The sequence below is a fragment of the Hyaena hyaena genome, unplaced genomic scaffold, assembly GCF_003009895.1.
Source record: "Hyaena hyaena isolate Hyena2069 unplaced genomic scaffold, ASM300989v1 scaffold_57, whole genome shotgun sequence".
In the NCBI taxonomy this organism is placed as follows: domain Eukaryota; kingdom Metazoa; phylum Chordata; class Mammalia; order Carnivora; family Hyaenidae; genus Hyaena; species Hyaena hyaena.
The window spans coordinates 1,838,964-1,854,010 of NW_024080690.1; the positions used below are offsets into that span (position 1 = coordinate 1,838,964).

The following is a 15,047-nucleotide window of genomic DNA, read 5'->3' on the forward strand; positions in this document are numbered from 1 at the left end:
TCCCTTGCTTTACCGCACAGGTCCATTAACAGTTGGGCAAAAGGACTCCTAATGGTCCCTACGCCAACTCTCCTTTGCAGTTGTATCTAGAAACTACCATATACTCCTTAAGAGAGAAGATATCTGCTCAAAAACACTAATAGATGAGTTTTGAGAATCCCGATCTTTTGATGCAGTGAACTGCCTGCCAGGCAAGATACTCCTTTTCCTTTTGATAAAAGACTCGAAGAGGTTTAAATATTTTTTTTATTTTGAAAATAAAATTGACTTCATAAAGTGCAAGGAGAAATTAGATCTGTCCAGTGTTCTGTATCCATCTTCGACAAACTGCTGGAAACAGAAGAGAAACACAATTAGAAATATATAATTGTTAACTTCAAATTATTCTCTTGTGGAGTTAAACTATGAACTGTAAGAACTGATGTTACAGATGAAAATTTGCGTTGCTCTGATGAAAAAGCTACCACGAGACGCAAGGCTCCTAACTTCCAGGCCACTGCTCTTTCCACTTTACTAGGCTGCTAATAACCACAGAATTCAGATTGGAGATTACAAAACAGGAGTGCAAAGATGTACCATGGTCTGTCAAGGATATTATCGAAAATAATGATATGGGGGAAAGGAGGTGGCTGGAATACCTCCACAGTCCGTTTCTTTTTTCCTTTCCTTCTTTCCAGTATTTTACTTTGCAGACGTTTAATGGCAAGGTGCAACAGTATTGCACGTGGTATGACATTCTCACTCAAGGCACGCAGTGAACAGAAATACGACATCACAGTGCAAGTTTGGGGGGAAAACAAAACCTCCTCTTTTCTAGTGTCTGCAGGATAGAGTCCCCTATGAAGTACCCACAGGCGCTCCTGCCCCAAGATACCAGCCCGCGCCCGACGTCTCCGCACCGAAAGAAATGCTCACCGACTCTCCAAAACGGGCGAGGCGCTGCAGGCGAGTGTCAGGAGACCGTGGGTCACGGGTCGGAGCCCCTGCAAGTGCAAGGCGAGGTGGGCGCGCGGGGGCCGACAGCGCGGGGGTCAGGCCAAGTCCAGCTTCTTCTGAGTCACCGCCAGCTTGTCCTGCAGCCTCCGCTTCCTCCAGTCCAGGTAGCGCCTCCGCAGCCGGTTCGCCTGCCAGCCCACGAGCACGCCAGACGCGAAGGCCACCAGCACAGACACCTGAAACGTCCGCTCGGACACATTCGCCATGGCAGCCGGCGGCGTGCAGCCTGACCTACGGCGCGGCGGCGGGGTCAATTGGCGCCGGCGTTTCCGGGCGGAGCGGAGGGCCGGGCGTGCGCAGCGCCCCCTGCGGCGCCTTCGCTCAAAACTCGCGACGTCGTCTGCTCGCCTTCTCTAGTTTGGCCGGCCGGTGGGTGTCCCTTCCCTCCTGGGAACCTCTACAGTAGTTCTTGTTTGGCATTAGTCAGCTATTGTCTTGCCTTCTGAGCTAACTTTGATGGTGTGTCCTTTCAAACGTATTGTAAGCTCAACACCTCCTTGCAGTTTTTCTGAGCGGTGGAATTCGAGCCGTATGTGTAACTCTCAATTGACTGGTAACGCATTAAAAAAAAAAAAAAAAAGAAAGAAAGAGGGGCGCCTGGGTGGCTCAGTCGGTTGTGTCCAACTTCGGCTCAGGTCATGATCTTACGGTTCGTGGGTTCGAGCCCCGCGTCGGGCTCTCTGCTGACAGCTCAGAGCCTGGAGCCTGCGTTCAGATTCTGTGTCTCCCTCTTCTCTGACCCTCTCCTGCTCACTCTGACTCTCCCTCTCTCTCAAAAATAAATAAAACATTACAAAAAATTTTTTAATAAAAAATGAAACACATGAAAATTATTTTAATAATATAATTTGTTTAGCCTAATATATACAGGATGTTATTTCAACATGTAATCACCATAATCACCATAAAATTATTAATGAGGTTTTTTTTTTTGTACTAGGTCTTTGAAATTTGGTGTAGGTGTTATAAGTAACAGCACATCTCAATTTGAACACTAAGTTTTCAGTGGAAATACTTGATCAGTATCCAGACTTCATAAAAGTTAGTTGAAAAATTAGGTATATATACCCAGGTTGTTCCAAAGACACAAAAATTTCTACAATGAGTTGAGTATCATTTTTAAATTTAATTTAAATTCATTACAGTTTTTAAAATGCTTATTTATTTTTGAGAGAGAGAGAATACAAGCCAGGGAGGGACAGAGAGAGAGAGAGGGAGACACAGAATCCAAAGCAGGCTCCAGGCTCTGAGCTGTCAGCACAGAACTGGACACGGGGCTCAACCCCACGAACCGGGAGGTCATGACCTGAGCCGAAGTCAGATGCTTAACTGAGAGAGCCACCCAGGCACCCCTAAATTCATTAAATGTTTAAAGAAGTTCAAAGTTCACTTCTTCTGTCACGCCAGTCACATATGTATTGGCAAATATTTATTGACTGGTGCCATCGTCATTGGGAATGTGGAAATGACTACAGCATGTCTGCCCTCAGCTTAGTGCAGGGTGAAAGAGATGGGAAAAAAAATTAAGACACATTCTGGTGAATTGGAATATTTAGTAGGTATCTAGTGTAGACTTAAAAAAAGAAGGAAACCCTCAGAAACACTCTTTCTCTCTCTTTTTTTAAAATTTATTTCTAGGAGAGAGAGAGAGAGACAGCGTGAGCAGGGGAGGGACAGAGAGAGAGAGGGAGTCACAGACTGAAACAGGCTCCAGGCTCTGAGCTGGCAGTCAGCACAGAGCCCGACGCGGGGCTCGAACCCACGAACCTCGAGATCATGACCTAAGTGAAAGTCGGACGCTTAACTGCTTAACCGACTAAGCCACCCAGGCGCCCCACTCTTTCTCTTTATAGTCCCTCCAGTCTATCAGCTAATTCTGTTGGTTGTATTCTCAAAATACAGGCAGAATTAAATCACTTCTCCCTCCACTGCTACCGTTTGAACCAAGCTGCCATCATCTCCTACCTAAGTTACTGCAATAGCCCCCATCAGGTTTCTGTGCTTCTATCTCTTTCCACCACATTCTATTCTCAGTGAAACAGTCAGAGCGAACCTTGGAGATCAGAAGTCGGATCATCTCACTCTTCCGCTCAAACCGTGCAGTGGATGAAGCCCCAGCAGTGGTCCACAGAGCTCTGTGCGTGATCACTTCCTCTGCATTCCTTCCCCATTACCCGTGTGCTCACCAGGCATGCTCCTTCCTAAGAATATTTGCACGGGCGTTCCCCCTGCCTGGCACAGTCTTCTACACTCTTCTCCCAGGTGCCTGCATAACTAACTTCCTCTCCCCTTTTAGGTTCTTGTCAACTGCCACCTCAACAAGGCCTGTGTGACTATTTAAAAATCACAAACCAAACCAACCCCCACTCTCTGGCCCTCCTGATCTCCTTTTCCACACTCTATTCTACTCCTCCACAGTATTTATAGCCTTCCACCTACTGTAGGATGTACAGTGTCCATTTGTATTTATTATACTTGCTATTTATTGCCTGTCTCCTGCTACAATGTAAGCTATTCAAGGGGAGGGATTTTTTGTCTCAATTGTATACTGGTGGTGCCCGCAGTAGGGGCTGGCACCGAACAGTCAGTAAATATTTGGGGTTGATGACAGCAGGAAGTGGTCAGGGAAGTCTTACGGGTGTGTGGCTGAACTGAATCTTGAAAGATGAGTAGGATGATCAGAAGAAATGAAATTAATTTCTCTGGATCACAGTTTTCTCATTGTAAAATAGTTTGCTATGATTCAGTAGCTCTAAGATGTTTTTAAATCGAGTTTTGGCAGCCTGACGCTGTGTACTCAGGCCACTGGTATTATTGCAAATTTGAACCTCACTTGGAATTCTTAATGCATCCCTAAGTGGCCTTTGGGCTAAAAATAAACCAGATCATGTGCACATGTACACTACAGCAGTAAACCTTAGGTGGATGGAGCTGGGAGAGACCATAGAAATGCCCTTATTTTTGTAGGAGGAAACTCTGGCCAGAGGGAAAATAGAACTGCTGGCAAGAAGGCAGGAGTGTAAGACTTTAAATCCCTCTTACAGAGTCAGTGTGTCCCTGGCTTGAAACTATATTTCCCCCCCAGAGTGCATTATTTCAATGGGGCATTTTAGTAGACTTGATTATGGTCACCCAGCTTTGAGGTGATGATTACATTTGGATTCACAGGCTGAATAGTCAAGTGTAATGAGTTAATTGATTACATGAGTGTCTTTTTTTTTTTTTTTCAAAGTTTATTTACTTATTTTGAGAGAGGGCACTAGTGGGGGAGTGGGAGAGAATCTGAGGCAGCCTCTGCACTGTCAGCACAGATCCCGATGCTGGGCTCCATCTCACGAATGTGAGATCATGACCTGAGCTGAAATCAAGAGTCAGACGTTTGATGGACTGAGCCACCCAGGTACCCCTACATGAGTGTCTTTTGAATGATACATTAACTGCCATTGTTGAGTTTGCTGTTTGAAGTGGTTGCCAAGGGAAAAGATTTTGTCATTTACAGTATTAGACCTCTATTGCTTATAAATTTATTTAAGGTGTATAAATGGAATTGATTTCCTCTGCAGCTCCAGGACCGTAAGCAACAAGGCAGTCATTTTATACCCTAAAGCTTCCATAAAGGGTGAAGCTTTGCCATGAATAACATGGAGCATTCATCTCAATAGGTCCTTGAGTTCTGGCCCAGAAGAACCCAGGCTGGGCCTGTTCCCCTGAACCACAGGTGCAGAGCCCTGTGTGTCAGTTTAAACTTGAAAAAAAATTTTAAATTATTTATTTCTGAGACAGCAAGTCAGAGCACGAGTTGGGGAGGAGCAGAGAGAGAGGGAGACACAGAATCCAAAGCAGGCTCAGGCTCTGAGCTGTCAGCACAGAGCCCAATGTGGGGCTCAAACTCACGAACCGCGAGACCATGACCTGAGCTGAAGTCCGACGCTTCACCAATTGAGCCACCCAGGCGCCCCAACCCCACGTGTCAGTTTTAACTGCCAGATCCTTCGATTCCCATTCTCTTCCTCTGAGTTTTTGGAAATGGGAAGAAAAATTCTTGTGTGATTGAGGGTTGAACTGAATTCACTTACTTTCCTCCACCAGTACACGTTCTAAGAGCCTGGGACTTAGGGAGGTAGGCAAGCAAAGTAAATGACCTGATTGTGTAATTTCCAAGTGTGAAGCATTTCCTCCCTGGTGCGTAGGCAAGCATGAAAGTGATAGGATGGGGAAAGTGGAGTCTTGGTCCTTGTCTTTGGCAGGAGCTATAATGCACTTCTCCAAGTCTGCCTCTGTAGTTTCTAATTCTGGGGACACGCACAGTAGAATGGTCCCCCATAATCCTTTAAGAAAGAACAGGAAAATCCTTCTGTGTTCTCTGTAGATAAGACCCCAGCCTGTCTCCTCATCATTGTGAGGCAAATGATCATCTATAATTCACTCATTATTCCAACAAGTATTTGCTGAGTGCATACTACGTGCCAGAGATTTATTGCTACCTATTCCATGCTGAGCCAGTCTCAAGGATCTACCCTCTAGGAGAAAGAATGACAACAATCAAATCCTCACACAAAGAGATATAGCCTTACAAATCCTGATGAGTGCTTAGATGAAAAAGTACTGTGCACCATGCTTGCGGGAACACAGCAGAACTTAACTGTGTTTGGGAGGATGGGAGTCATCAAGAAAGGCTTCCTATGGACTTTGCAGTTCGGACCTGAAGCGAGACACACAAGTAGGAATGATAGGGAGAGGCCTTCTCTTGGCCGGGAGGATGCACTTGTGAATGTTGTGCAAAGAGCGAACTCAGCGGAAACGGGAGGGGCAGGAGTGCAAGAGAGGTAGCAAAAGTGGATAGGGCTTGCAGGCCACGCATGTCAAGGGCTTTGGACTTATTCAGAGTGAAGGAGGCTGCCATTTTTGTGGGCAGGGGAGTTGCATGGTTCTGTTTGCAGATTAATATTTTTCTAATTGCATGCAGAATCTCAAACAAATCTATATTCTCGACCACTAGGTATTTTAACAGTGAAGCAGATGTATTCCATGAACTGGTACGAGGCAGGATTAGTTGGTTACTGTCTTGCCCACCAGCACCTGGTCTCAGGTTTAGCTGGGCAGTCCTATTCAGGACCTGGAATAGCCCCCGCGTGGAGCTGGGTTCTCTAAGGATGGAGGTCCAGACCTGGCAGTCAGGTGTTCTCTTTAGCAGTAGTCTCACAGCTGTGCACAGAACAGTCCAAGTGGAAGATTAAATGTGAGAGAATGAGATCACAAAGGTGGGTGTGAGAACCAAGCTCATGTCCTGACCAGGAACAAATATCCTGCCCATGGTTCTGCAGTCACACCTCCAGGGCCACAAGTCTCAGTCACAAGTCATGACACTCAGGGAAGCCCAGAGCCATGGCTTCCTGCCGGGCGCTTACACACCATTCATGGTCCTTGTAATCCAGAAGCACTTTACCAATCCAGGCTCATTTTTATCACAAAGAGTGTAGACACTCCAGCTCTGTGAGGTTTCTAGAAAGTTAACCCAAGGTCCATTTTGCCTATACACAGGATTTTTGTTAACCTTTTGCTCACAGGTACAGTTGGCGTAAGATCTTTCTTTGCTTCAGCTTTTACAGGATACTAACATAGAACAGAATAAATTCCAGAAATAGACCCACAAAAATATAGTGAATTGATTTTTGACCAGGATGGGAAGCAGTTCAATAGGTATAGGAAAGTCTTCAACAAATGATGCTGGATAATTGGACATCCATAAGTAGAATATGAACCTTGAACCTCAACTCATACTGTATATAAAATTAATTCAAAATGTATCATAAGTCTAAATACAAACCATAACGTTATAGACTTTTAGAAGAAAACATAACAGAGAATCTTCATGAACTTAGATTAGGCAAAGATACCAAAAGCACAACTATTAATTGAACTTGCTCAAAATGACACAACTTTGCTCTGCCAAAGATATCACTAAGACAATAAACAGACAGGCCAAAGACTGGGGAAAATATTTAAAAATCACATATCCAATGAAAACCATATGCAGAATACAGAAAGAACTCTCAAAACTCAACACTAGACAACGAACAGACATAAAAAATTGGGAAGGAATTTAACAGACACTTTCCCAGAGGGGCTATACAAGAGACAGGTGCATGAAATAATGTGTGATGTCATTAGGAACATGCGAAGGACACGATGAGATACACTGCTAAGAACAGCTCAGACATTTTTCAAATGACAATACCAAGCATATTGGCAGGGCTTCTGAGAAATGGAAACCCTTACACATCATTGCCAGTGGGAATGCAAGATGGTACAGTGACTCTGAGAACAGTTTATCAATCTTTTGTAAAGGTTAACAGGCACTGACCAGGTGACCAGCAATTCCATTCCTAGGTATTTGCCTTAGAGAAATGAAAATTTATATTTACCCAAAATCTGTACATTAATGTTTTAGCACCTTTAATTCATAATAGCCAAAAATTGGAAAAGACCCACATGTCCTCTCATGGGCAAATGGATGAATAAACTATGGTGCATCCATACAACCCAACAACACCTGGCAGTATAAAGGAATTACTAGATGCACGCAGCAATAGGGATGAATCGCTAAAGCATTGGGTGATGTGAAAGAAACCAGACTCAAAGCTATATGATTTTATGTGTATGACATTCTGGAAAAGGCAAAACTATAGACTGGAGAACATATCAGTGGTTGCTGAGGGTTCTGGAAGGAGAAGGGCTTGACTTTTGACTACACAAAGAGGTAACACAAGGGAGATTTTTAGGGTCATGGAACTTTCTGTATCCCAGTTGTAGTGGTGGTTACTCAAATCTGTATGTGTGTTCGAACTTATAGAATTACAAACTTTTTTTTTATGATTTTTTTAATTTTTTTATTTATTTATAGTAGAGAGAGAGACAGCGTGAGCAGGGGAGGGTCAGAGAGAGAGGGAGTCACAGAGTGAAACAGGCTCCAGGGTCCGAGCTGGCAGTCAGCACAGAGCCCAACGCGGGGCTCGAACCCACGAACCGCGAGATCATGACCTAAGCGAAAGCCGGACGCTTAACCGACTAAGCCACCCAGGCGCCCCTAGAATTACAAACTTTTTAAAGTAAAATTTATATGTTAACTTAAAAGTAAAAAATGACAGATAAACCCAACTGATTTAAAATGATGTCCACATAAAGTCTGCACATGAATGTTTATAGCAGCCTTGTTAATTGCTGCCAAAACTTCGAAACAACTGATGTGTCCTTTAATAAGTCAAAGGATATGCGAGCTATGCTCCATCCATACAATGGAATATTATTTAGCAATAAAAAGAAATGAGCTGTCAAGCCATGAAAAGACATGGATTGACCTTAAGTGCTTACTGCTAAGTGCAAGATGCTTCTCTGAAAGGCTGCATACTGCCTGATTCCGGCTACACAGCATTCTGGGAAAGGCAAAACTATAGAGATGGTAAGACATCAGTGGTTACCATGGGTTTGTGGGGACGGAGAAGTGTTGAGTAGGTGACACATAGTGTATTTTTTAGGGCGATAAAGCAAAGTGGATTTTTTAGGGTGATAAAATTATTCCATGTGATATGATAAGTAATGATGGATACAAGACATTATGCATTTTTCAAGACCCATAGATTTAACAGCACAAAGACTGAAACTGATGTAGGTAATATTTCTGAAATTTTTATTGTGGTAAAATGTATATAACATTAAATTTACCATTTTGACCATTTTTAAGTGGCAGTGAGTACAGTCACAATGTTGTATAGCCATTCCAACTCCCATTTCCAGATCTGTTCCATCATCCCAAACAGAAACTCTGTTCCCATTGAATAACTCTCCCTTCTCCCTTCACTCCAGCAACTAATAGTCTCGATTATACTTTCTATCTCTATGAATTTACTTATTCTAGGTACCTCATATAAGTGGAATCATACAGTATTTGTCCTTTTGTCTCTGGCTTATTTCATGTAACATGATATTTTTAAGGTTTATTCGTATTGTAGCATGGTTCAGAATTTAATCCCTTTTTATAGCTATATAATATTCTATAGTATATGTAAATACCACATTTTATTCATTCGACAGATGAGTTGTTTCCACCTTTTGGCTATTATGAATACTACTGTTGTGAACATTGGTATCCAAGTATATGTTAGAGTCCTGCTTTGAGATCTTTTGGGCATAAATCTAGAAGTGGAATTGCTGGATCGTATGGTAACTCTGTTTAGCTTTTTGAGAAACCCCCACTGTGTTTTCCACAGAGGTTGCCCCATTTTACATTCCCACTAGCAATGCACCGTTACTCCAATTTCTCCACTTCCTTCCCAACACTGTTTGTTTATTTGCTTGTTTGTTTGTTTCTTTCCCCTTCCTTCCTTCCTTCCTTCCTTCCTTCCTTCCTTCCTTCCTTCCTTCCTTCCTTCCCTCCCTCCCTCCCTCCTTCCCTCCCTCCTTCCTTCCTTCCCTCCTTCCTTCCTTCCTTCCTTCCTTCCTTCCTTCCTTCCTTGTAATAGCCATCCTAATGGGTATGAGGTGGTATCTCATTGTGGTTCTAATGTGCATTTCCCTGTTAATGATGTTGAACATATTTGCATGTGCTTATTGGCCATTTGTACGTCTTCTTTGAAGAAAAGTCTATTCAAGTTTTTTTTTTTTTTTTTTTTTTTGCCGATTTTTGTATTGGGTTGGTTGTTGTTGTTGAATTTAATAGCTCTTTATATATTTTGGATATGAACCCCTTGTCAGATATACACTTTGCATATATCTTCTCCCATTCTGGGGGTTATATTTTTGCAATCTTATTAATATCCTTTGAGGCACAAAAGTTTTACATTTTGTCCAATTTACCTGTTTTTGTTGTTGCCTGAGCTTTTGGTGTCATATCCATGACCTTATTGCAAATCTAATATCATAAAGATGTTCCCCTGTGTTCTTCTCTAAAAATTTTATAGTTTTATCTCTTACATTTAGGTTTTTGATCCATTTTGTGTTAATTTTCATTCATTCATTCATTTATTTTTTTAAAATTTTTTGTAATGTTTACTTATTTTTGGGAGAAAGAAAGAGAGACAGAGTGTGAGTGGGGAGGAGCAGAGAGAGTGGGAGACAGAGCTGTCAGCACAGAGCCTGACACGGGGCTTGAACCTGCAACCTGTGAGATCATGACTTGAGCCAAAGTTGGATGCTTAACCAACTGAGCTACCCAGGTGCCCCATGTTAAATTTTATATATGGTATGAGGTAAGGATCCAACGTCATTCTTTTGCATGTGGATATCCAGTTGTCCCAGCACCACTTGTTGAGAAGACTGTCCTCTCTCATTGAATGGTCTTGACCCTTGCTGAAAATGAATTGATCATATATGCAAGAGTCTATTTCCAGACTTTGTACTCTATTCTTTGTATCTATCTTTCTATCCTTATGCTAGTACCACACTGATTAATGTTTCTTTGTAGTAAGTTTAAAAGTCAAGAAATGTGAGTCCTCCAACTTTGTTCTATTTTTTTGTTTTGTTTTGTTTTGTCATGGATAGCCTCCTGAATGTGAAGTGGTATATCATTGTGATTTTGTTTTGCATTTTCCTAATGATGAATAATATTGAATATTTTCATGTGCTTATGGCCATTTCTTGATCTTTGGAAAAAAGTCCTTTCCCCATTTGAAAAAATTGGGTTCCTGTTTTTTTTTTTTTAATTGATGAGTTGTAAGAGTTCTCTATATGTTTTGAATACTAGACCCTTATCAGATACAGGTTTCCCCACTATCCAAAAGCAGAACATTCCTACGAAAACTAAATTGGTGTAAAGTGAAGAAGCAGTTACTATCAATTTATAGTAGACCCCTGAGCAACATGGAGGTGAGGAGTGCCAATCCCCCATGTAGTCAAAAATCCACGTATAACTTTTGGCCCTGAAAACATAAGTAAGAGCCTACTGTTGACTGGAAGCCTTAGCTTCCAACATAAAAATTTGATTAACACATATTTTGCATGTTATATGTATTATATACTATATGCTTACAATAAAGTGATCTAGAAACAAACAAATGTTAAGAAAAGTTATAAGAGAAAATACATTTACAGTACTATGCTGTATTTATCCCCCCCCCAAATCTGTGTATAAATGGGCCCACACAGTTCAAACCCATATTGTTCAAAAGTCAATTTATATGGAAGAAGTTTTGAGTGTTTCTGGGCCCCAAAATAACCTCTTAGGCTTTTCAGATACCTTAAGACACGTCTCGCTAATGGATGCACAAAGTAAATTGAGATAAAGCACATATGTTCAAAGAAAGAGTTCATAACTATGGTGGTCGGATGCTGAGATGCCGAATGTAGTTCCCAGGGAAGGAGTTTGATAGCGACACCCTCGCTGCTGGGCTCTGTGCTGCCTCTACAACAGCTCATTGCAAAACCAAAGCTGAATGCTATTTTTGCTTTTCATCTCTTCCATAAAAATGAAAATCCTCTTCAGTTAGTGAAAACAAGTACTAATGTAGGTCTTTCAAAAAAGCTAAATGGCCTGGGGGCACCTGGGTGGCTCAGTCAGTTAAGCAGGTGACTTCAGCTCAGATTCATAAGCTCCAGCCCCGCATCGGGCTCTGTGCTGACAGCTCGGAGCCTGGAGCCTGCTTCGGATTCTGTGTCTCCCTCTCCCTCTGCCTCTCCCCAGCTCACACTCTGTCTCTCTCTGTTTCTCAAAAAATTAATAAGTGTTAAAAAAAAAAAGCTAAGTGACCTGATAACAACATTCAAAAAGCAGAGGACATCTGTATATGATTTCAGATACAGTATTTGCTTCCATTCTATGGGGTGCCTTTTCACTCACTGAATAATGCTCTTTCATGCACAAAAGTTTTTCATTTTGATGAAGCCTTATTTATCTATTTTTTCTTTGGTTGTTGGTGCTTTTGGTGTCATATTAAAGGACCCACTTGCCAAATTCAAGGTCCTAAAGATTTGCCCTTATGTCTTCCTTCTAAGAGTTTTATAGCTTCGGCTTTTTAATTTAAGTCTTTGATTTATTTTGAGATAATGTTTATATATACAGTGAATTAAGTGTCTACTTTTATTCTCTTATTTTATTTTATTTATTTATTTATTTTTTTTTAAATTTTTTTAATGTTTTATTTATTTCTAGGAGAGAGAGACAGCGTGAGCAGGGGAGGGTCAGAGAGAGAGGGAGTCACAGACTGAAACAGGCTCCAGGCTCTGAGCTGGCAGTCAGCACAGAGCCCGACGCGGGGCTCAAACCCACGAACCGCGAGATCATGACCCAAGCGAAAGTCGGACGCTTAACCGACTAAGCCACCCAGGCGCCCCTTTATTTTTTATTTCAGAGAGAGAGAGGGTTAGGGAGAGAGAGAGAGGGAGAGGGAGAGAGAGAGGGAGAGAGAGAGAGAGAGAGAGAAAGAAACAGCACATGTGAAAGCAAGGGAGAGGGGCAGAGGGAGAGACAGAGAATCTCAAGTAGGCTCTATGCTTGGCGTGGAGCCCAACGCAGGGCTCAATCCCACGACCCTGAGATCATGACCTGAACTGAAATCAAGAGTCGGATGCTTAACCATCTGAGCCTCCCCTACTCCCTCCCCCTACTTTCATTCTTTTACATGTAGATATTCACTTGTTCCAGCCCATTTGTTAAAGTGAGCCGTCTTCCCCCCACTTACCGGTCTTGATACCCTTATTGAAAATCAATCTTCTTTAAATTTTTTTTCAATAAAGCTTTATTGCTTTCTGTGAAGAGTCCTTGCATGTATTTGTTAGGTATATTTTATTTTTAAATTTTCAATGTGGAAAATTTCAAATATATACAAAACCACATAGGTGTACTCATCACTCATTCTCAACAGCTCATGGTCAATCCTGTTACATCTTATTCTTACACAATGCTCCACCTCCATATTGTCTTTGTAAGTCAAATTTAGTGAAGCACACATGACATACAGTAAAATTTACCCTTTTTATAATTCAATAAGATGTGACCAATGTATACACTCATGTAAGCCGGCATATTCAAGATACAGAATATCTCCAACACCCTGCAAGTTTATGACCCCTTTGTAGCCAAATTCCTTCCTTCCAATCCCAGCTTCCTGGAAAAGACTGATTAGATTTCTGTCCCTATAGTTTTTTCTCTTCTAGTACTGGCCCTCAATTTATAAAATTGTCAATTTTTAACAAACCAGCATTTTAGGCTGCAGACATTATGTTTGGAGTCTCTCATGTTTTCAAGGCTACAATAGCTAGGTTAGGCTGGAGCTCTGGCCACAGCCCTTCTGCTTGAGGGAAAGTTAACAAGTGACCCTCTCCCCATCAGGCTGGCTGTAAGGTGCTTGCCAGGGGTGGTGGGGAAATGCGTGTTTTTTATATGACATTCATAGGACAAGGGAAGGGAAGAGAGAGAAAGAAGTGTCACCTTGGGAGCCATAGCTTCTTTTTAGCCAGGCTTAGCTAATTTGAGTCACATATTTCCCTGAGATCGATAACTGTTGCCAGGAAAACACCCTGTGTAGATTGGCCTAAACCAAACAGGATCATCCTCTAGTGGGAGATGGGGTGGAGGCCTGACCGAGTCTGGGTTCCTGGGTCGGCAGATAGTAGGTCGGGGGTCAGCAGTGTGTTCAGGGTAGGAGTCATTTCATTTGCACAGAGCTGCACACAAGCATGTTCAAGTGTACACAGGTAAAGAGAGATGTAGAGAGGGATGTTCACCCAAACTGGCTAATAATGGTTATCTTTGATTAGTTGTTTCAACTCTTTACAATGAATACATTTACATTATATACAAAAAAATATGGCCATTTTACAGGCCATCAGTCACCTCTTAGAATAGAAATAGAATAATTGTGGGGCGCCTGGGTGGCTTAGTCGGTTGAGCGTCCGACTTTCGCTTGGGTCATGATCTCGCGGTTCGTGGGTTCGAGCCCCGCGTCGGGCTCTGTGCTGACTGCCAGCTCAGAGCCTGGAGCCTGTTTCAGTCTGTGGCTCCCTCTCTCTCTGACCCTCCCCTGCTCACGCTGTCTCTCTCTCTCTCCTAGAAATAAATAAAACATTAAAAAAAAAAAAAGAAAAAAAAATAGAATAGTTGTCTTTTCTCAAGAGCATGCAGAGTTTTATGGTGATCCTCACAATGAACATTATAAGAACAATTTCAGATATCCTGTAGACATGGGTCATTGGTGACAAGCTGGTGTGAATTCTGCTTTGGCATTTCCCCTACTTACCATAAGCCTGTTCAGGAGATGGGGATTAAAAGATGAAAGTTTTCTGCCCCCCTCCTCGGCCAGGTGCTTGTGGCTTAGTGGGGTGGGATAGTAAGACTAGAAGAACTGAGGCACCCTGTGGTTGTTTTCATGAAGAGCAGGAGACCACAGAGAGGAAGTGACCCATTGGCTGGGAGAAGCGGAGGAAGGGCTTGCAGAGGATGTGATATTAGAACTGTGTGAGAACAATCAGAGAGGTGGGTGGTGGCAAACAGTGCCTGGCATCCCCAGGAAGGGACGGGGACTGCATGGTATTCTCATTGCAGGCCAGCCTCATGGCTGGAACTGGACTCTGGCACTGAAATGCAGGCTGGTGTCCTGCATTCATTTTCTATTGTGGTGCCACAAATTTAGGAGCTTAAAGCAACATCGTTTTATTACACATCCTCATAATCTGCAGGTCAGAAGTCCAGCAAGGCATGGCTGGACTCTATGCCGCGAGTCTCATGTGGCTGAAATAAAGGAGTGGGCTGGGCTGTTCCTTTCCGGAGGTTGTGGGGGAAGAATTTGCTTCCAGGTTCATTCAGAGCGTTGGCAGAATTCAGTTCCTTGAAGTTCCCCCTCTGTCTTCAAGGTCGTAGCATCCTGGCCAGGCACAATGAGCCCTTCCTGGGTTTCCTTCCAATCTCTCACCTCCCCTTCTGCTTTTCTCTTATGCTTTTAAGGGCTCATGTGATTCCATTGGACCAACCTAGATAATCCAGGATAATCTCTGTATTTTAAGGTCAACTGATTAGTGACCTGAATTACATGTTCAGAATCTCTTTTTAGGAGTAAAGTAAC

General features: G+C 42.6%; 1 protein-coding gene across 4 annotated transcripts; it reads right to left on the reverse strand.

The window, feature by feature from the left end:
- Positions 1 to 228: 228 nt before the first annotated feature.
- MTLN (mitoregulin) lies at positions 229 to 1,231 on the reverse strand. Of its 4 annotated transcripts, none has more exons than XM_039231766.1 (2): positions 916 to 1,231; positions 229 to 327 (listed from the first exon to the last, which is right to left on the reverse strand). In XM_039231766.1, exon 1 carries the CDS (start codon positions 1,200 to 1,202, stop codon positions 1,032 to 1,034), a length of 171 nt encoding a protein of 56 aa, XP_039087697.1. In that variant the 5' UTR covers positions 1,203 to 1,231; the 3' UTR covers positions 229 to 327; positions 916 to 1,031. The 4 variants fall into 4 exon arrangements, with proteins under 4 accessions (XP_039087697.1, XP_039087696.1, XP_039087698.1 ...); XM_039231765.1 differs by having other exon boundaries at positions 229 to 330; XM_039231767.1 differs by having other exon boundaries at positions 900 to 1,231.
- Positions 1,232 to 15,047: the final 13,816 nt, after the last annotated feature.